General features: G+C 39.1%; 1 protein-coding gene and 1 non-coding gene across 4 annotated transcripts in view; both read right to left on the bottom strand.

Annotated features, from left to right (window-relative positions):
* Positions 1-549: 549 nt before the first annotated feature.
* On the bottom strand, positions 550-632 carry trnal-cag (transfer RNA leucine (anticodon CAG)). Its single transcript has one exon. It is a non-coding gene; the product is annotated as a tRNA-Leu (tRNA).
* A 1,195-nt stretch (positions 633-1,827) lies between these two features.
* The window catches only part of trpc3 (transient receptor potential cation channel, subfamily C, member 3), a 50,276-nt gene continuing 30,994 nt past the window's right edge, over positions 1,828-21,109 (bottom strand). For 2 of the 3 annotated variants that reach the window (XR_012358007.1, XR_012358008.1), the window contains 5 exons: positions 7,452-7,661; positions 6,365-6,448; positions 6,178-6,253; positions 4,752-5,712; positions 1,828-4,708 (listed from right to left, as the gene is read on the bottom strand). Coding sequence is in view for 1 of the 3 variants with exons in the window: in XM_055177818.2 (XP_055033793.1) it covers positions 5,570-5,712; positions 6,178-6,253; positions 6,365-6,448; positions 7,452-7,661 (513 nt within the window). In the remaining 2 variants the exon portion in view is untranslated. Of the gene's footprint in view, positions 5,713-6,177; positions 6,254-6,364; positions 6,449-7,451; positions 7,662-21,109 lie in introns of all 3 variants that reach the window. The other variant, XM_055177818.2, reaches the window with a different exon arrangement.

Genomic DNA, 21,109 nt, shown 5'->3' with positions numbered 1-21,109 from the left:
AAAATGTGTTTTATACTTGTTGATGATATTCAATAATAAAAAATTAAAAAATTGCAAAACTAAGCGAGTTTGATGGTCATAGAACCAAATGCTAAAAGCTAAACATGAGACCAGACACAGAAACGAGATATAATAGTGCGTTCAACTCATGTCGGATATGTCATATTTAAGAGATTAACGCTCATAAACGCCACCACAAATACTACTGGAAAACTCGAGATTTTCTCTAGTTAGAGGCGTAGAAACATGGCAGAACGCCTGTAACTTAGTTGAATGTTAAAAGGCTTTTCATACAACGCTAACTATTTACAGATTACAGTTGCTCTGATAGACATTCTTTGTTCTTTTTCTGTACATACAGTTAACAAACCTTGCAGTGTGTAATTCTTTAAAGAAGGTACAACGCCAAATTGCAACGACGAAAGGTACTTGAACGCACCTGACGTCGTGAACGCACAAGCTCGTAAATACCAGGAACTCAGGATGCATTTGACTATGCACCATCATGTAGAAATGTTTATAGAATAGTCAGAATGTGAAAAAAGGTGTTGTCAGAAGTGGGATTCGAACCCACGCCTCCAGAGGAGACTACGACCTGAACGTAGCGCCTTAGACCGCTCGGCCATCCTGACTGTAGCAGCACCATACAGGAAGTCATTAAAAGGAGTATACAAAATAATTATGGATAAAATTAAACATAACACACTTAATAAAGTTTTCTATACTATCCATAACCATTTTCCGACAATACAAGGAACTTTTGAAATTTGAGGGCTCGAGATCAACTAACATCATGTAAACAGACTGAAGATTAATGCTAAAGCTAACTGCTAACGCGAATCAAGCAATTACTATATAATAAAAGTCTTTTCCCCAAACACGTTTATTGTGTTTATAAGAATAATTATGTAATTGTCATTACTTTTTACAATTATTGTAAAAAAATAATTGTCAATATTTTTACTGAATATGGCATGAATCTCTCAGTTTTACCAGCACGTCCAAAAACAATAAAGTTCTATAAATAAAGATTGGCTAGCCTTATTTTTACATTATTTATGTTTTAAATACGTTACATATTCGTCTAAGGTTTATTTTAAATAGTAAGCTCGGTACATTTGAAGTTCATAACATTAAAATGTCCACACACTGCACTAAAAGGAACTGTTCTGGAGTCTGCCAAGAGATGAAACTGTTACATGGTAGATGTGAAAACTTTTGAAAAATCACCCTGACTTCAAATCAATTTAACTGGTGAATGCCACGCAACACTTTAACAGTTAAACCTAAACACATCATATTCTCTTTCAAAATTAAACAGGATCACCTGAGCCTGCAGGCAGGTAGCCTCGTGTGAATTATATAACGTTAGTTGTCTCAATTGAATTACAGTTAAAGCATTAGTCACATTTAATGTAAGTTACTCACGTGTCTTATGACAATTAGATGTGACACAATCTTAATGTTTTTGAAAACGCTACACTAAAATCCCATCAGTCTTTCCATAGAGCGTTATACTATTTATAACGCATTGATTTTGTAGTAAGGTTCATGACCAAACCTTTCTCATTTATCTTGGTCAAAAGTTTTTTCTAGGCAAATGCCACGTTGGGATGTTTTTTTTTTACGTTGGGATCTAAGCATAGGCGGAGTTTCACGTTTGTGTGTGGTTGGGAGGGCACCTACTGGCAAACAAGAGAACTGCAATACTTTGAGATAAGAAAGAGAGTTGGGCTTCGTGGTTTTCATGGTTTAAATTATTGAAAAATATTATGGCATTAAGTTACTCAGTCTACCCACTATAATAATGAAATAATAAAAATAGAATTCAATTATATTTATTTTATTCATAGGCCAGACAAATTAAATACTAATTGCCTCTGGTCTGAAGGGGTCACTGCCCCCTAAAAAAATAATTGATTATTCCATTAACAGTTCTGTAATGTTATTACAAAAGGACAAATTATTCAAATACATAAAGTTTTTTTTTAATTTAAAAGTTTAAGACATTGAAAGAATAATTATGTTTCCAGAATAATTACCCTATCATTTAATTGTGACACTAACTATTACGCACTTTAAACAGAACAACATTGTTTGTGGCCACAAGACATCATTGATATTCATGCTGCATCTCCTGGGGCTCAGGCCTTGGCCACATGATAGGGTTAAAGAAACAATTTTCTCACCACACATAAAACATTGAAAAATGACATCTGAAACAGAAAACACATTAAAAAACAGAGAAAAATAAGTACTTTTGACCCTCAGTAAAAGTGTTTTGGAAAAGGTTAACAAGAATGTTTAAAATGCTGGTGTTTGTTTTGACAGAGTGATTTCAGAATTCAATTTTTTACTTACTCATATTGTAGTCATTTTTGGTCTTGATCAGAATAGTGTCTGCACCAGACGTGATATTCTTAGGACAAATTAATTACAACATACCGGTTTTCAAACAGATTTTATATAGAAAACAATTTGAGAATTCAATTCTAAAGCATCTACAGTAATATTCATATATATGCCATAGTGACATTTCTCAGGTTTATTCCTAAAATATTAATTGATTTATTTTATGCATAGCTTAACATCTAATAATCAAAAGAAAATGCAGGCAAAACCAAACCTCACAAATTGTAATTGCACATTTTTACACAAAAGTTTTAAGGGGATATCTCTTATCCTACATACAGACTGGCTTACTGTTGTATATACTGTTTCTATAGGTAAATAAACCATCTACAGGTTTTTATATATATCTAAAAGTACCTAATTTATCAATATTGCACTTGGTGAAATGAAACATTGCCTGACACACAAACGGCACATTTTCCCCCATCACTCATATTATTATGATAAAATTTCTGTGCACAGACAAACTACATTCAGACATAATGGGTTAACCAGTGACCTGACAGAACATAATGAAGAATTTTTTTACAACACTTAAAAAAATACTTTCACAAAATCCATAAATTCATGACCTTTCAAACCCATTTTTTCCACTGAACACAAGAAAAATAAAGGAAAATTTCCAATCTGTTCTGTCTGAGACTTCAACATTAGATGGATAGTTCCAAAATGGACAACAGCACCATAGATGTGACTTGTGTAGCCATACGACAGCTCTGATATGAACAGACTAAAAATTGATTTGTTATTTCCTCACATTTGATCTTTCTCACAGCCACTGACAGAAGGCAAGATCTCCAGTGTATAATGAGCCTCTTCATCACACACAAATATAGTTATAGTACAGTATGACCGGGAATACATCACCCAATTCATACTGGTTCATTTTATGGCACTTTTTATGACAGCAACAATTGCCATCAGTTTGAAATGAATGCTGCTGAAAAAACAACTCTTGTGGTGAAACAAAGTCATTCATACAGGTTTGAAACAAATCCTGAATATTGATCAAAAACACAAAACACAATGAAGTCTTTCACGCATTAAAAACAAATAAACTGACTAGACTGGAAAAACAAGCAATATGTATCATGGCAAAAGTGTTTGTACAGATCCCTGCATATATTGTGCTATAGCAGATTCTACTTATTTAAGGTTTTGAGATTCCATAATCAATCTACATCTTCAAAAAAGTTATATTTACAATTTCATTAATAGAAGTTGGCATGTAATTTATCATCTGTATACAGAAATGAGGCAACAAATATCCCTGCCTGAAGTTGCTGACTGGTTTAGAAATATACATTGTACTCTACTATATTTAAAATTAACCCTGTTGTATATAAAACCTATAAAGTTCTTAAGCAAATTTTTGCAACAAATACGTGAACACATGGCAAAAAAAAATATTTCTTACTTATTTTTGTCTTGTTTTCTAGTATAAATATCTGAAAATTCTTAAATTAAGATACATTCACTTGACAAGCAAAGTGGCTCAAGATATTAAAACTTGTTTGTTGATTTTTATTATGATGAAAATCAAGATGTTTATTATTAAAACAAGTAAAAATATCTGCCAGTGCGGTAAGAAAAATAAACTTAATTCCAGTTTCAACTTAATAAACTCACATTAACCCTTATGTGTTGTTCAGGCCATTTTTGTCTTTTTAGTCTTAATTTGGCCACAACTTACTCTGTGTTTCGGCAAAAAGAATGATTTTTGGTGAGAAATCTTATATTTACACATATTTTAAGAAAATGCTTTGAAATTTTTCAAAAACTGTAGGCAAATTTACTACCCTTTCTTGTTGTTAGTGGCCAAAATTACAAATTTTTATCAGACAATTTTTTTAAAAATAAATCGTTAATCAACCTCAGTACTGATCAAAACTACCATATGTTTTATAATTCTTTAATTGCCAAGTTCATAAGTGGTGTCACTGATTTGGGGGAAAACACAAAAATTACTGATTTTCAATATAAAAAGTTATATTGTCAAAGATGAGTAAAAACATTGGCTTTGATACATTTTTTGTTTTTGTGCCGCATCTGTTTTTTCTCCCTCATTTATGCTTTGTGGCCGTTTTTGCCCCATTGACTTCCATTATAACAACATTTATATTAATTGCAGAGCCATGACACTTTATTTTCATGCATTCTTGATTGTTGGTGGTTTTTCCTTTTAGAAAAATTAATCTGATACATTTTTACAGCCATTTAATTTAGTTGCCTTTTTGGCCACTAATAACAAGAGTAGTGAATTTAAACAATACACAAGGGTTAAGTTTATTTCTTCCTACCGCACTGGCAGATATTTTTACCTTATATTTTGCCTTTACCTCTTAAATTTCATAATTTAGTTCAGTAATCAAGGCTTAAAATCTTAAGCCACTTTGCTTATCAAGTAAATGTAGCCTATCTGAATTCAAGAATTCTTAGATATTTCCAATGGAAAACAAGACTATAAATACTAAGTAAAAGATTCATTTTTTGCAGTACAGAAACAGATTAAATACTGCAACAAACAAACAAACAAATAAATAAAACATTTATAAGTGATCATTATAGCACTATATTACACTAGTTAGTACCAATATTTAATGGTATACCTCTAGATTTCCTGTAAAGCAGACTTACTGTAACTGCATCTGCATTTTATTTAAACTAGTTTAGCTGGATGTTATTGGTGTAAGATGTGCTGTAATAACTAATTTTCATTGTAATTATTATTGAACGGTTTGAAAAAAAAAATAGTGTAAAGAATCCTGTGTTCAGCAATGCCTCAAACATTGGCAAATATTTCCACATCTCTGAGATAATGGTGAACAACGTGGGATTTGGGATGTGGACAGAGCCAATAAACTATCTCATGGAATAAGTGTTTAAATATTAGGGAAAACTTGAGGAAAAATCTTTGAGATAAAGTAAAATCCTACAAAATAACCCAGCATTTTTTAGCCTGTGGGCTTTTTAGCGTGCTAGCTGCACTGAAATGAACCAAAATAAAAAGAGGTTTCCAAACAAGAAAACAGACCGTCTCATAACAAACTCACACCATTGGTTGAGACAGGAGAAAGAGTTGCGCAGTGTTTATACTTTTCAGGAAGTCTATGGCCTTTAGTCATCTTGGCATATTCGGTTTACACAGGATTCGGGGTCAGTGTGTGTGGACAGGGTGAGGGTTAAGTTTATCACTGAGTTTCTGGATCAGAAGTGAAAGCTCTTCTGTAGCCTGTGATTTCTCCTCCAAAAGTTCATATCGCAGACTGGAAATATCCTGTTTTATCTCCTTCAGCTCACCTGGAGAGGAAACACAAACATACACTACAGTCATTTACAAACTTCATGAATACAACCTCGAGAAAAATAACAATACTGCCCTACAAAGGCTAAGTGCAGTAACTACCCAAACACGAAACCGAGAAAAATGCCCTTAAAGTTTTTTAAACCAGCAGGTCAAACATGTTACTGCAATTTTGGCACACACGTTTCTCTGAAATGGGACAAAACTGAACCAGGAGACTCACAAAGCCGTTAACTCAATTTTGACCAAATGCATAGTTACTGCGCTTTGGCTTTGTATGGCAGAATAATTGAGACAATAATTTAATCTTTTCACTTTGGAATTTGTTGTACTGCCTTCATGCCGATTTAAACATTACATCATCGTGTATTTAGTTGCAGATTTTTTATGTTTTTGTCAAACATTTCAACAATTTATTTGTCTGTTTTGAGTAGCAATAAGGGAATGTCCTTCTGAATCACCTTCATTTACTTCATCGTTCTCTTTGTCGACTTGCGCTTTCAGTACGTAGCGTTTGATGAGGCGCTTCATAATTTGCTGTGTGCAGAAAGAGCAGAGCCAGACAAACAATCAGGGATAAACTGATAAACGTGAATGCATCATATGAGCGTGAGAGCATTAAAGTGAGCGAAGGAGAGTTGGTCTTGCCTGATAGCGTGTTGGTTGGTTTAAGATGCTGCTGAAGCTGTGAGACTCTGGGATCTTCATGCTAGACTGGGTGAAGAGATTCAGCTGTAAAAATAAGAGTAAGAATAGTGATAATATAATAAACATGCTCATAGATAAGCACAGTTCCAGTGTGTATACTGGCATAGAGAACAGTGGTACTTTTGACATCCATACTGTGATATAAAAACAGCCACCAGGGGGCCTAATATGCTTATAAAATACATTCTACTCTGTACAACAGATTCACAGATGTGGTGATTATAAGACGACTACATTCTCAATATAAATGGTGCACTTTAGTTAGGCACACTTCCACGTCCCATTATATTTTTAAACCTATTACAGAGGTGTCATCACGGCCAAACACCTCAAATAAAACACTTTCCTGAGGCCTGCATGTCTTTTTCATACACAACAGCCAGGCAACCATACGGATAAGCCTCGTACATGATGCCCTCAGCATGCACTTGTCCGTTTTTCAATTACATCAGCCCATGGGGAGAAGCTGCTCTGATCAGAGCGAATTAGATGGAGGTGGAACATAAGCAGGGCTCTGTCAGAAATGAATCACAATAACGCAGTTAGTCTTTGTGTTTCGTGGACATGTGCTTGGTGTCACAAAGAGATTATTAACGAATATCTGTCCCGAGGACAGAATGTGGATCTCTTAAGTCTTCATCAAACCGCTCTGTCTCTCACTTTTCCTCACGCACGATTTAAATAGCATTGATTGCCATTCTGCAGAACAGAACAGAACTATCTGTCTTTTCTTAGGAAAGGCTAAAAACAGGTTGTGCAAACGTCAATAAGCTAATGATATAGCGAGCACCCGATGGGTCTTTATTGCACAGATTGGTCTTTCTGCTGTGTTCTAGCTGGAACAAAAAACAGTTTGATTGAGAATAGAGGAAAATTGATGGAAAATTAACAGATCTCAAGCAGATGGATTAACACACGGATAGCATGAAAAGTTGTTTCTCAATGGGTCAGAGAGCTGGACACACACAAAGGAAATAAAACAATTGTGAAATTAATCGTTTTACAGTATACTATAGTAAACACATACTCTGGATTTGGAGTTGTCCATTCCCAGCTCAACATTATTTTTTAGTCGGCGCCTGCGACAGCGGAGCAGGTTGATCAGTCTCTTGACGCACTGATAGAAAGACTTTGGGCTGGGGACAATGCTGAATGGAGGGGGAAGAGTTTTGCCGTTGTCAAAGTATGAAAGCCAGAGTTTGGACCGAGCGAATTTCCACTCAACATCTGCATCGTCCTGGAATATTTATACCATAAAAAGAGATATCAGAAACCAAACAATAGAGAGATGAGAGAGAGAGAAAGCACATCAGACACCATTATAACAAGAGAGGTCAGATGCCAATATGTAACATACTGTTAGGTAAATCAGAGCATGAATGAGATCAGACAGAATAACATGCATCAGAATTATCTTGTCTTTCTTGTAACAGATTTTTGCTCTAATTTGTCCTTCTGTTTGATGTTTATGGGGTGTTTGTATCATGAAGCATAAAAACAGTGTAGCAGTAAGCTGTATATATCCATAAGCAGTGTTGGGCAAGTTACTGAAAATTAGTAATTAGTTACAGTTACTAGTTACTTCTTTTAAAAGTAATTGAGTTACTTTACCAGTTACTGTATATCAAAAGTAATTAGTTACTAGGGAAAGTAACTTATAAGTTACTTTTATGTCTGCTTTTTAAATGTAAATATGAACAGTACTAAACAGTCAAACAGTAAAATGATATGGATGGGTTATTTTACACGTAAGACTTTAATATATCACATACTGTAGGAGTCTATTTTGCTTTAGATTCAGCTGTTGAATATTTTTGTTAGAAATTATCTTAATATGTAAGCTTAGTTTTATTATGTATATCATTTAGACAAATATTCTGTATGTTTACATTGAAAATATATAGTGTGTTAAAATAGTGTATTGTCTCTTTAAGAATTTGGAGACAATCGTGTCAACATGTCATATTTTCTCAAATAAATTATAATTTTTCTGATTCCATATTTATTTTAATAAGCCAGAAACGTCTCTGATGTGTCCTGCTGACAGGCGCGGTGTGCGCGTGCAGCAGCTGACGCAAATTATGGGTCCTCCGAAGGTTAGACCGTCTCATTTCAGTTCTCTTCGCGAACTTGGTCATATATTGTTTGTATATGTTTTCTGTTGGACTTAAATGATACACAGGAATAAAGGAAGATATTTAATCAGGAAACGGAGTACGTGAATTGTTTTGTCCGACGGATACAGAGCGAGTGGATTGTTTTGTCGTATGTGTCGGATACGGAGCGAGTGAAACTGAAACTGTGCACTCACACATATGGAGTTTTAACACGTTTTAACAGTTGTACAGCGCATATTTTTCTGGAAACAACAATCGCGGATCGTTCTCTTCCATGAAGGCCGATGTAAACATCTAAGATATATATTAACATTTCTCAGATTTATTGCTTTTGTGGACTACACATGCAAGTCAATGTCATACTGGGATTGATTGGCAAAGATAATTTACAAACATGAGACCGTTACTTTGTAACGCGTTACTCCCATCACTGTCCATAAGTTAGACTGATCTCACGAAAGTCGTGTTAAAGTCACAAAAAATTAGATTAATTTATTCGTGTCCATGGCACGAAATTCAGCTTTTTCGTGTGATGTTTTGTAGTTTTCTCATATTTTGTCCTATTGTCTTACCATTGTCGCTTGGGGTTGGGGTTAGAATCACTTTCTGTTACATTTTTAGACATCCTAACCCAAACCCAACCCCAAGCGACAATGATTTAATATCTGATTTGATGCAGAAACATTTTTAGTTATGCTGGTTAAAAGTCTCCTCACATTCTGATAGCAATCACTATGTTAAGTTGTTTAAACGTATTTGTAGAAATTTATGTCATCTGTGAAAGGTGTAGGACCATAAAATGTTCAACCAATCATAGATCATGGTCCGTACGGACGTTGGCTTTTTTCCCTCATCCGTAAGCATAATTTGAATGCCACCGCGTAGCTTTATCACTCAGACATCATACGTCACCGGCACGTTCTTGTGCCCTTACCTTCTGTCTGTAAACAGAGAATTGCTAAATTGATAACCTGCACAGGAGCCACAAAATGAAAGACATCTTTTATAACAACAATAGCAAAAACTGCCTGGATCAGCAAAGAGCAAAAACCCAAATTAACATCGATAACTTTACTGCTTTACCACGAGATGCAAACAGCTGCAGGAGGCAAAGGGTGTGAAAGGGTCGTTGCACTGTTTATTTTGGTAAGGTTGGTACACGATATGTTTGTATTGAGATCAGATATTCTACTTTGATGAAACATTGTTTTGTTTATGAAATTTGTGTTCGTTTATGGATTAGCGTAACCATATAGTTACTATGTCTACACAACCGAAAGTGTGCTTTAACTAATTCTGATGTAAAACAGTTATTTATGTTGGTTATTTTGGTAATGTTATTCACTTTGTACTGCAAAGTTTTCTCACTGGTGAATGAGACAGATGTGGACGTCTGATCTGTGCGTGGGATAGTGATTTCATTGCTAGTCGGCTACCGTTAGCATTTTTCAAAATGTGATACCCTACATTTAAAAATAGAAAAAAAGAGAAAACAATACATAAAAATATAGCTGCAAGCAGCGATGGCGGGCCCTCGCACGTTTTTTTTCCGCTACACGGTGCGTCCGAGAAAACGATGCACGGTGGGCAAGGGCATCAAGTGGGTAAATATCAGTGGGCTATTTAATGTTGTTACTGACCCATTTGGGGACTGTAGGTAAAAGAAACCCCACATTTTAGACAAACAGGGGGGGGGGGGTCTAGTCAGCCACTAAATAGACACACCTTTATCTCACCTTTTCGTCAACACTTAACAGCCGACAACTCTGATGTGTGTGCCAAATTTGAAGTTAATCCAAACACGCCAAGAGCCTTAAAAAAGCCTTAAATAAAAGTAAAGTTTGACACGGTGCCATGGGAACAGCGTTCGAGATGTCAAAAATTCCTTCGCATTTTATCATCTACAATGTCTCAGCATCATTTTGACCACTTTTGGTGTCAATCGCATGAATATTTTAGAAGGAGTATTTAAAAGTTCACTGCATGCAACTGAGAGGCTTCAATATGCCTTCAAAATGAAAGTAAAGTTTGACACGTTGCCATGGGAACAGCGTTCAAGATATCAAAAACCCCTTCGCAATTTATCATCTACAATGTCTCGGCATCATGTTGACCACTTTTGGTGTCAATCAAATGAATATCCTAGAAGGAGTATTTAAAAGAACATCGGATGGAACTGTCAAAAAAATCCACCTTTGTGACTGACACACTTCCTGGCGCCTGGTGGTGGCGCTATACCCGAGACTTACAATAGGCACATCAATGCGATCGGAATCTTCAGACGAACAAACACCCCGCATGTCATCACAATAAGACATTTTTTGCCTTAGATATTAGACACTTCCTGTTTCTCTGATTTCGCCATGACTTTGTCGCTTCGCCATGGCAGAACCGTTTGAGATATCAAAAATCCCTTCGCAATTTAGCAAGTACAATGTCTCGACATCATGATCACCACGTTTGGTGTCATTCGCATGAATCCCCCAGAAGGAGTATTCAAAAGTTCACCGCATGCATTTTTTAAACAATCCAAAATAGCCGACTTCCTGTTGGGCGGAGCTTAAATGTTAGAGTGCGAAAGTTGTTCGGGTTGATGAGATCTATATGCGTACCAACTCTCGTACAAGTGCGTATATTTTTGCCCGATCTGTGCCCCAATGTTTGTTTTCGCATTACAGGGGGCGCTACGGAGTCCCCGTGCCACGCCCGTGTTCCAGCCTTTGGATTTCGGCGATGACGGACGACTTTGACGTCTGTGCCAAATTTCAAGAGTTTTCGAGTATGTTAAGGCACCCAAAAAGTCCAAAAGTGTTAAAAAAAATAAAAACAAAAAAATAAAATAATAATAATAAATATAGCTGCAAGCAGCGATGGCGGGCCCTCGCACGTTTTTTTTACCGCTACACGGTGCCTCCGAGAAAACGATGCGCGATGGGCATGTGCATCAAGTGGGTAAATATCAGTGGACTATTTCATTTTGCTACTGATCCATTTAGGTACTGTAGGTAAAAGAAACCCCACATTTTAGACAAACGGGGACGCTAGTGAGCCACTAAATAGACACGCCTTTATCTAACCTTTTGGTCAACACTTAACAGCTGACAACTCTGATGTGTGTGCCAAATTTAAATTTAATCTAAGCACGCCAAGAGCCTTAAATATGCCTGAAATAAAAGTAAAGTTTGACGCGTTGCCATGGGAACAGCGTTCGAGATATCAAATATCCCTTCACAATTTATCATCTACAATGTCTTGGCATCATGTTGACCACTTTTGGTGTCAATCGCATAAACATTCTAGGAGGAGTATTTAAAAGAACATCACATGGAACTGTCAAAAAAATCAACCTTTGTGGCTGCAACACTTCCTGGCGCCTGGTGGTGGCGCTATACCCGAGACTTACAATAGGCACATCAATGCGATCGGAATCTTCAGACGAACAAACACCCCGCGTGTCATCACTATAAGACATTTTTTGCCTTAGATATTAGACACTTCCTGTTTCTCTGATTTCACCACAACTTTGTCGCCTTGCCATGTCAGAACCGTTCGAGATATCAAAAATCCCTTCGCAATTTAGCAAGTACAATGTCTCGACATCATGATCACCACATGTGGTGTCAATCCCATGTATTCCCTCGAAGGAGTATTCAAAAGTTCACTGTATGCATTTTTGAAACCATCCAAAATGGCCGACTTCCTGTTGGGCGGAGCTAATAGGTTTGATTGTGAAAGCTGTTCGGGTCGATGGAATCTATATACATACCAACTCTCATACATGTGCGTACATGTTTGCCCGATTTGTGCACCAATAATTTTTTTGCATTATAGGGGGCGCTACAGAGCCCTACTGCCACGCCCGTGTTCCAGCGTTTGCCCGGTCCTAATGGCCAATGACTTTGAGGTCTGTGCCAAATTCCCGTTGTTTTCGAGCATGTTAAGGCACCCAAAGTGCATTCCAAGTGCTTAAATATGCCTGAAAATGAAAGTAAAATTTGACGTGTTGCCATGGGAGCAGCATTCGAGATATCAAAAATCCCTTCGCAATTTATCATCTACAATGCCTCAGCATCATGTTGACCACTTTTGGTGTCAATCGCATGAAAATTCTAGGAGGAGTATTTAAAAGTACACCACATGCAACTGTCAAAAAATCCACCTTTTGTGACTGCCACACTTCCTGTTGCCTGTTGGTGGCGCTATACCCGAAACTCACAATAGGCACATCGATGCGATCGGAATCCTTGGCCGAACATACACAATGCATTTCATCCCAATAAGACATTTTTTGCTTTAGATATTAGACACTTCCTGTTTCTCTGAATTCGCCATAAATTTGTCGCCTCGCCATGGCAACACCGTTCGAGATATCAAAAATCCTTTCGCAATTTAGCAAGTCCAATGTCTCAGCATCATGTTCACCACGATTGGTGTCAATCGTATGAATTCCCTAGGAGAAGTATTTAAAAGTTCATGACTGACACACTTCCTGGCGCCTGGTGGTGGCGCTATACCCGGGAGTCACAATAGGCACATCGATGCGATTGGAATCTTCAGAAGAACAAACACACCGCATGGCATCACAATAAGACTTTTTTTGCCTTAGATATTAGACACTTCCTGTTTTTCTGAATTAGCCATGACTTTGTCGCCTCGCCATGGCAGAACCGTTCGAGATATCAAAAATCCCTTCGCAATTTAGCAAGTCCAATGTCTTGACATCATGATCACCACATTTGGTGTCATTTGCATGAATCCCCTAGGAGGAGTATTCAAAAGTTCACCGCATGCATTTTTTAAACAATCCAAAATGGCGGACTTCCTGTTGGGCGGAGCTAAAATGTTAGAGGGCGAAAGTTGTTCGGGTCGATGAGATCTATATGTGTACCAACTTTCGTAAATGTGCGTACATGTTTGCCCGATCTGTGCACTCCTGTTTGTTTTTGCATTACAGGGGGCGCTACAGAGCCCCCGTGCCACGCCCGTGATCCAGCCTTTGGCTTTCGGCGATCACGGACGACTCTGATGTCTGTGCCAAATTTCAAGAGTTTTCGAGTATGTTAAGGCCCCCAAAATGTCCAAAAGTGTTGAAAAAAATAATAAAAAAAATAAAAATAAAAATAATAATCCGAGCAAAAACAATAGGGCTTCGCACCTTTCGGTGCAGGCCATTCTGGCCTGCTCCTCGGTGCTCGGGCCCTAAATATAGCTGCAAGCAGCGATGGCGGGCCCTCGCACGTTTGTTTACCGCTACACGGTGCCTCCGAGAAAACGATGCACGGTGGGCAAGTGCATCAAGTGGGTAAATATCATGCTGCTACTGACCCATTTAGGTACTGTAGGTAAAAGAAACCCCACATTTTAGACAAACGGGGGCGCTAGTGAGCCACTTAATAGACACGCCTTTATCTGACGTTTTTGTCAACACTTAACAGCCGACAAATCTGATGTGTGTGCCAAATTTAAAGTCAATCTAAGCACACCAAGAGCCTTAAATATGCCTGACATAAAAGTAAAGTTTGACACGTTGCCATGGGAACAGTGTTAGAGATGTCAAAAATTCCTTCGCAATTTAGCGTCTACAATGTCTCAGCATCATGTTGACAACTTCTGGTGTGAATTGCATTATTTCCCTAGAAGGAGTATTAAAAAGAACATTGCATGCGACTGTCAGGCTTAAATAAGCCTTTAAAATGAAAGTAAAAAGTTTGACGCGTTGCCATGGGAACAGCGTTTGAGATATCAAAAATCCCTTCACTATTTATCATCTCCAATGTCTCGGCATCATGTTGACCACGTTTGGTGTCAATCGCATGAATATCCTAGAAGGAGTATTGAAAAGTTTACTGCATGCAACTGAAGGGCTTAAATATGCCTTTAAAATGAAAGTAAAGTTTGACGCGTTGTCATGGGAACAACGTTTGAGATATCAAAAATCCCTTCGCAATTTATCATCTACTATGTCTTGGCATCATGTTGACCACTTTTGGTGTCAATCGCATAAACATTCTAGGAGGAGTATTTAAAAGAACATCACATGGAACTGTCAAAAAAATCAACCTTTGTGACTGCAACACTTCCTGGCGCCTGGTGGTGGCGCTATACCCGAGACTTACAATAGGCACATCGATGCGATCGGAATCTTCAGACGAACAAACACCCCACGTGTCATCACTATAAGACATTTTTTGCATTAGATATTAGACACTTCCTGTTTCTCTGATTTCGCCATGACTTTGCCGCTTCGCCATGGCAACACCGTTCGAGATATCAAAAATCCCTTCGCAATTTAGCAAGTCCAATGTCTTGACATCATGATCACCACATTTGGTGTCATTTGCATGAATCCCCTAGGAGGAGTATTCAAAAGTTCACCGCATGCATTTTTTAAACAATCCAAAATGGCGGACTTCCTGTTGGGCGGAGCTAAAATGTTAGAGGGCGAAAGTTGTTCGGGTCGATGAGATCTATATGTGTACCAACTTTCGTAAATGTGCGTACATGTTTGCCCGATCTGTGCACTCCTGTTTGTTTTTGCATTACAGGGGGCGCTACAGAGCCCCCGTGCCACGCCCGTGTTCCAGCCTTTGGCTTTCGGCGATCACGGACGACTCTGATGTCTGTGCCAAATTTCAAGAGTTTTCGAGTATGTTAAGGCCCCCAAAATGTCCAAAAGTGTTGAAAAAAAAAAAAAAAAAAAAAAAAAATAAAAATAATAATCCGAGCAAAAACAATAGGGCTTCGCACCTTTCGGTGCAGGCCATTCTGGCCTGCTCCTCGGTGCTCGGGCCCTAATAAATATAGCTGCAAGCAGCGATGGCGGGCCCTCGCACGTATTTTTACCGCTACACGGTGCCTCCGAGAAAACGATGCACGGTGGGCAAGTGCATCAAGTGGGTAAATATTGGTGGACTATTTATGTTGTTACTGAACCAATTGGGGACTGTAGGTAAAAGAAACCCCACATTTTGGACAAACGGGGGCGCTAGTGAGCGACTTAAGAGGCACACCTATGTCTGACCTGTTTGTCAACACTTAACAGTTGACAACTCTGATGTGTGTGCCAAATTTGTAGTTAATCTAAGCATGCCAAGAGGCTTAAATATTTCTGAAATAATAGTAAACTTTGATGCGTTGCCATGGCAACAGCGTTCAAGATGTCAAAAATCCCTTCGCATTTTATCATCTCCAATGTCTCAGCATCATGTTGACCACGTTTGGTGTCAATCGCATGAATATCCTAGAAGGAGTATTTAAAAGTTCACTGCATGGAACTGAAGGGCTTAAATATGCTTTTAAAATGAAAGTAAAGTTTGACGCGTTGTCATGGGAACAACGTTCGAGATATCAAAAATCCATTCGCAATTTATCATCTACTATGTCTTGGCATCATGTTGACCACTTTTGGTGTCAATCGCATAAATATTCTAGGAGGAGTATTTAAAAGAACATCACATGGAACTGTCAAAAAAAATCAACCTTTGTGACTGCAACACTTCCTGGCGCCTGGTGGTGGCGCTATACCCGAGACTCACAATAGGCACATCGATGCGATCGGAATCTTCAGACGAACAAACACCCCGCGTGTCATCACTATAAGAAATTTTTTGCCTTAGATATTAGACACTTTCTGTTTCTCTGATTTCGCCATAACTTTGCCGCTTCGCCATTGCAACACCGTTCGAGATATCAAAAATCCCTTCGCAATTTAGCAAGTCCAATGTCTTGACATCATGATCACCACGTTTGGTGTCATTTGCTTGAATCCCCTAGGAGGAGTATTCAAAAGTTCACCGCATGCATTTTTTAAACAATCCAAAATGGCGGACTTCCTGTTGGGCGGAGCTAAAATGTTAGAGGGCGAAAGTTGTTCGGGTCGATGAGATCTATATGTGTACCAACTTTCGTAAATGTGTGTACATGTTTGCCCGATCTGCGCACTACTGTTTGTTTTTGCATTACAGGGGGCGCTACAGAGCCCCCGTGCCACGCCCGTGTTCCAGCCTTTGTCTGTTCGCAATGACGGACGACTCTAACGTCTGTGCCAAATTTCAAGAGTTTTCGAGTATGTTAAGGCACCCAAAATGCCCAAAAGTGTTAAAAAAAATAAAAAAAAAAAAAAAAAATAAAAAAAAATATAGCTGCAAGCAGCGATGGCGGGCCCTCGCACGTTTATTTACCGCTACACGGTGCCTCCAAGAAAACGATGCACGGTGGGCAAGTGCATCAAGTGGGTAAATATCGGTGGACTATTTTATGTTGTTACTGACCCATTTGGGGACTGTAGGTAAAAGAAACCCCACATTTTAGACAAATGGGGGCGCTAGTGAGACACTTAAGAGACACGCCTTTATCTGACCTTTTTGTCCACACTTAATAGCCGACAACTCTGATGTGTGAGCCAACTTTTAGGTTAATCTAAGCACGCCAAGAGCCCGTACATATGCCTGAAATAAAAGTATTCATGGGCGTTGTCATGGGAACAGCGTTCGAGATATCAAAAATCCCTTCGCAATTTATCATCTACAATGTCTCGGCATCATGTTGACCACTTTTGGTGTCAATCGCATGAAAATCCTAGAAGAAGTATTTAAAAGTTAACTGCATGCAACTGAAAGGCTTAAATATGCCTTTAAAATGAAAAAAGTTTGACGCGTTGCCATGGGAACAGCGTTCGAGATATCAAAAATTCCTTCGCAATTTATCATCTACAATGTCTCGGCATCATGTTGACCACTTTTGGTGTCAATCGCATGAAAATCCTAGAAGGAGTATTTAAAAGTTAACTGCATGCAACTGAAAGGCTTAAATATGCCTTTAAAATGAAAGTAAAGTTTGACGTGTTGCCATGGGAGCAGCGTTCGAGATATCAAAAATCCCTTCGCAATTTATCATCTACAATGTCTCGGCATCCTGTTGACCACTTTTGGTGTCAATCGCATGAATATCCTAAAAGGAGTATTTAAAAGAACATTGCATGCAACTGTCAAAAAAATCCACCTTTGTGACTGACTCACTTCCTGGTGCCTGGTGGTGGCGCTATACCCGAGACTCACAATAGGCACATCGATGCGATCAGAATCTTCAGACGAACAAACACCCCGCTTGGCATCACAATAAGACATTCTTTGGCTTAGATATTACACACTTCCTGTTTCTCTGATTTCGCCATGACTTTGTCGCTTCGCCATGGCAGAACCGTTCGAGATATCAAAAATCCCTTCGCAATTTAGCAAGTACAATGTCTCGACATCATGATCACCACGTTTGGTGTCAATCCCATGAATCCCCTAGAAGGAGTATTCAAAAGATCACTGCATGCATTTTTTAAACAATCCAAAATAGCTGACTTCCTGTTGGGCGGAGCTTAAATGTTAGAGGGCAAAAGTTGTTCAGGTCGATGAGATCTATATGTGTACCAACTCTCGTACATGTGCGTACATTTTTGCCCGATCTGTGCCCCAATGTTTGTTTTTGAATTACAGGGGGCGCTACAGAGCTCCCTTGCCACGCCCGTGGTCCGGCCTTTGCCCGGACCTGATGGCCGACGACTCTGACGTCTGTGCAAAATTTCAATAGTTTTTGAGTATGTTAAGGCCCACAAATTGCCCCGAAACGTAAAAAAAAAATAAAAAAAAAAATAATAAAAATAATAATCCGAGCAAAAACAATAGGGCTTCGCACCTTTCGGTGCAGGCCATTCTGGCCTGCTCCTCGGTGCTCGGGCCCTAAAAATAATAAATTCGAGCAAAAACAATAGGGCTTCGCACCTTTCGGTGCAGGCCATTCTGGCCTGCTCCTCGGTGCTCGGGCCCGAAATATAGCTGCAAGCAGCACAGGCGGGCCCGCGCACGTTATTTTTCCGCTAAACCGTGCGTCCGCGAAAACCATGCACGGGGGGCAAGGGCCTCAAGTGGGTAAATATCAGTGGGCTATTTAATGTTGTTACTGACCCATTTGGGGACTGTAGGTAAAAGAAACCCCACATTTTAGACAAACGGGGGGGAGGGGGAGGGGGGGGCTAGTCAGCCACTAAATAGACACGCCTTTATCTGACCTTTTTGTCAACACTTAACTGCCAACAACTCTGATGTGTGTGCCAAATTTAAAGTTAATCCAAACACGCCAAGAGCCTTAAAAAAGTCTTAAATAAAAGTAAAGTTTGACGCGTTGCCATGGGAACAGCGTTCGAGATATCAAAAATCCCTTCGCAATTTATCATCTACAATGTCTCAGCATCATGTTGACCACTTTTGGTGTCAATCGAATGAATATTCTAGAAGGAGTATTTAAAAGTTCACTGCATGGAACTGAAAGGCTTCAATATGCCTTTAAAATGAAAGTAAAGTTTGACACGTTGCCATGGGAACAGCATTCGAGATATCAAAAATCCCTTCGCAATTTATCATCTACAATGTCTCAGCATCATGTTGACCACTTTTGGTGTCAATCGAATGAATATCCTAGAAGGAGTATTTAAAAGAACATCGGATGGAACTGTCAAAAAAATCCACCTTTGTGACTGACACACTTCCTGGCGCCTGGTGGTGGCGCTATACCCGAGACTCACAATAGGCACATCGATGCGATCAGAATCTTCAGACGAACAAACGCCCCGCGTGTCATCACAATAAGACATTTTTTGCCTTAGATATTAGACACTTCCTGTTTCTCTGATTTCGCCATGATTTTGTCGCTTCGCCATGGCAGAACCGTTCGAGATATCAAAAATCCCTTCGCAATTTAGCAAGTACAATGTCTCGACATCATGATCACCGCGTTTGGTGTCAATCCCATGAATCCCCTAGAAGGAGTATTCAAAAGTTCACCGCATGCATTTTTTAAACAATCCGAAATAGCCGACTTCCTGTTGGGCGGAGCTTAAATGTTAGAGGGCGAAAGTTGTTCGGGTCGATGAGATCTATATGTGTACCAACTCTCGTACATGTGCGTACATTTTTGCCCGATCTGTGCCCCAATGTTTGTTTTTGAATTACAGGGGGCGCTACAGAGCTCCCTTGCCACGCCCGTATTCCAGCCTTTGCATGAGCCTAGTGGCACGCGACTCTGACGTGTGTGCCAAATTTCAAGACTTTTCGAGTATGTTAAGGCTCCCAAATTAGCACAAGTGTTGAAAAAAATAAAAAAAAAAAAAAAATATAGCTGCAAGCAGCAATGGCGGGCCCTCGCACGGTTTTTTACCGCTACACGGTGCGTCCGAGAAAACGATGCACGGCGGGCAAGGGCATCAAGTGGGTAAAATATCAGCGGGCTATTTAATGTTGTTTCTGAGCCATTTGGGGACTGTAGGTAAAAGAAACCCCGCATTTTAGACAAACAGGGGCACTAGTGAGCCACTTAAGAGACACGCCTATGTCTGACCTTTTTGTCAACACTTAACAGCCGAAAACTCTGATGTGTGTGCCAAATTTAAAGTTCAACTAAGCACGCCAAGAGCCTTAAACATGCCTGAAATTAAAGTAAAGTTTGACGTGTTGCCATGGGAACAGCTTTTGAGATGTCAAAAATTCCTTCGCAATTTATCATCTACAATGTCTCGGCATCATGTTGACCACTTCTGGTGTCAATAACATTATTTCCTCAGGAGGAGTATTTAAAAGTTCACTGCATGCAACTGTAAGGCTTAAATATGCCTTTAAAATGAAAGTAAAGTTGACGCGTTGCCATGGGAACAGCGTTCGAGATATCAAAAATCCCTTCGCAATTTATCATCTACTATGCCTCTGCATCATGTTGACCACTTCTCGTGTCAATCGCATGAAAATCCTAGAAGGAGTATTTAAAAGAACATTGCATGGAACTGTCAAAAAAATCCAGCTTCGTGACTGACACACTTCCTGGCGCCTGGTGGTGGCGCTATACCCGAGACTCACAATAGGCACATCGATGCGATCGGAATCTTCAGACGAACAAACACCCCGCATGTCATCACAATAAGAAATTTTTTGCCTTAGATATTAGACACTTCCTGTTTCTCTGATTTCGCCATGACTTTGTCGCTTCGCCATGGCAGAACCGTTCGAGATATCAAAAATCCCTTCGCAATTTAGCAAGTACAATGTCTCGACATCATGATCACCACGTTTGGTGTCAATCCCATGAATCCCCTAGAAGGAGTATTCAAAAGTTCACCGCATGCATTTTTTAAACAATCCAAAATAGCCGACTTCCTGTTGGGCGGAGCTTAAATGTTAGAGGCGAAAGTTGTTCGGGTCGATGAGATCTATATGTGTACCAACTCTCGTACATGTGCGTAAATTTTTGCCCGATCTGTGCCCCAATGTTTGTTTTTGAATTACAGGGGGCGCTACAGAGCCCCCGTGCCACGCCCGTGTTCCAGCCTTTGGATTTCTGCGATGACGGACGACTCTGACGTCTGTGCCAAATTTCAAGAGTTTTCGAGTATGTTAAGGCACTCAAAAAGTCCAAAAGTGTTGAAAAAAATAAAAAAAAAAATAATAATAATAAAAATAATAATCCGAGCAAAAACAATAGGGCTTCGCACCTTTCGGTGCAGGCCATTCTGGCCTGCTCCTCGGTGCTCGGG

Source organism: Misgurnus anguillicaudatus, chromosome 16 (genome assembly GCF_027580225.2).
Source record: "Misgurnus anguillicaudatus chromosome 16, ASM2758022v2, whole genome shotgun sequence".
Classification (NCBI taxonomy): domain Eukaryota; kingdom Metazoa; phylum Chordata; class Actinopteri; order Cypriniformes; family Cobitidae; genus Misgurnus; species Misgurnus anguillicaudatus.
This window is presented reverse-complemented; position numbering and strand designations above follow the sequence as displayed.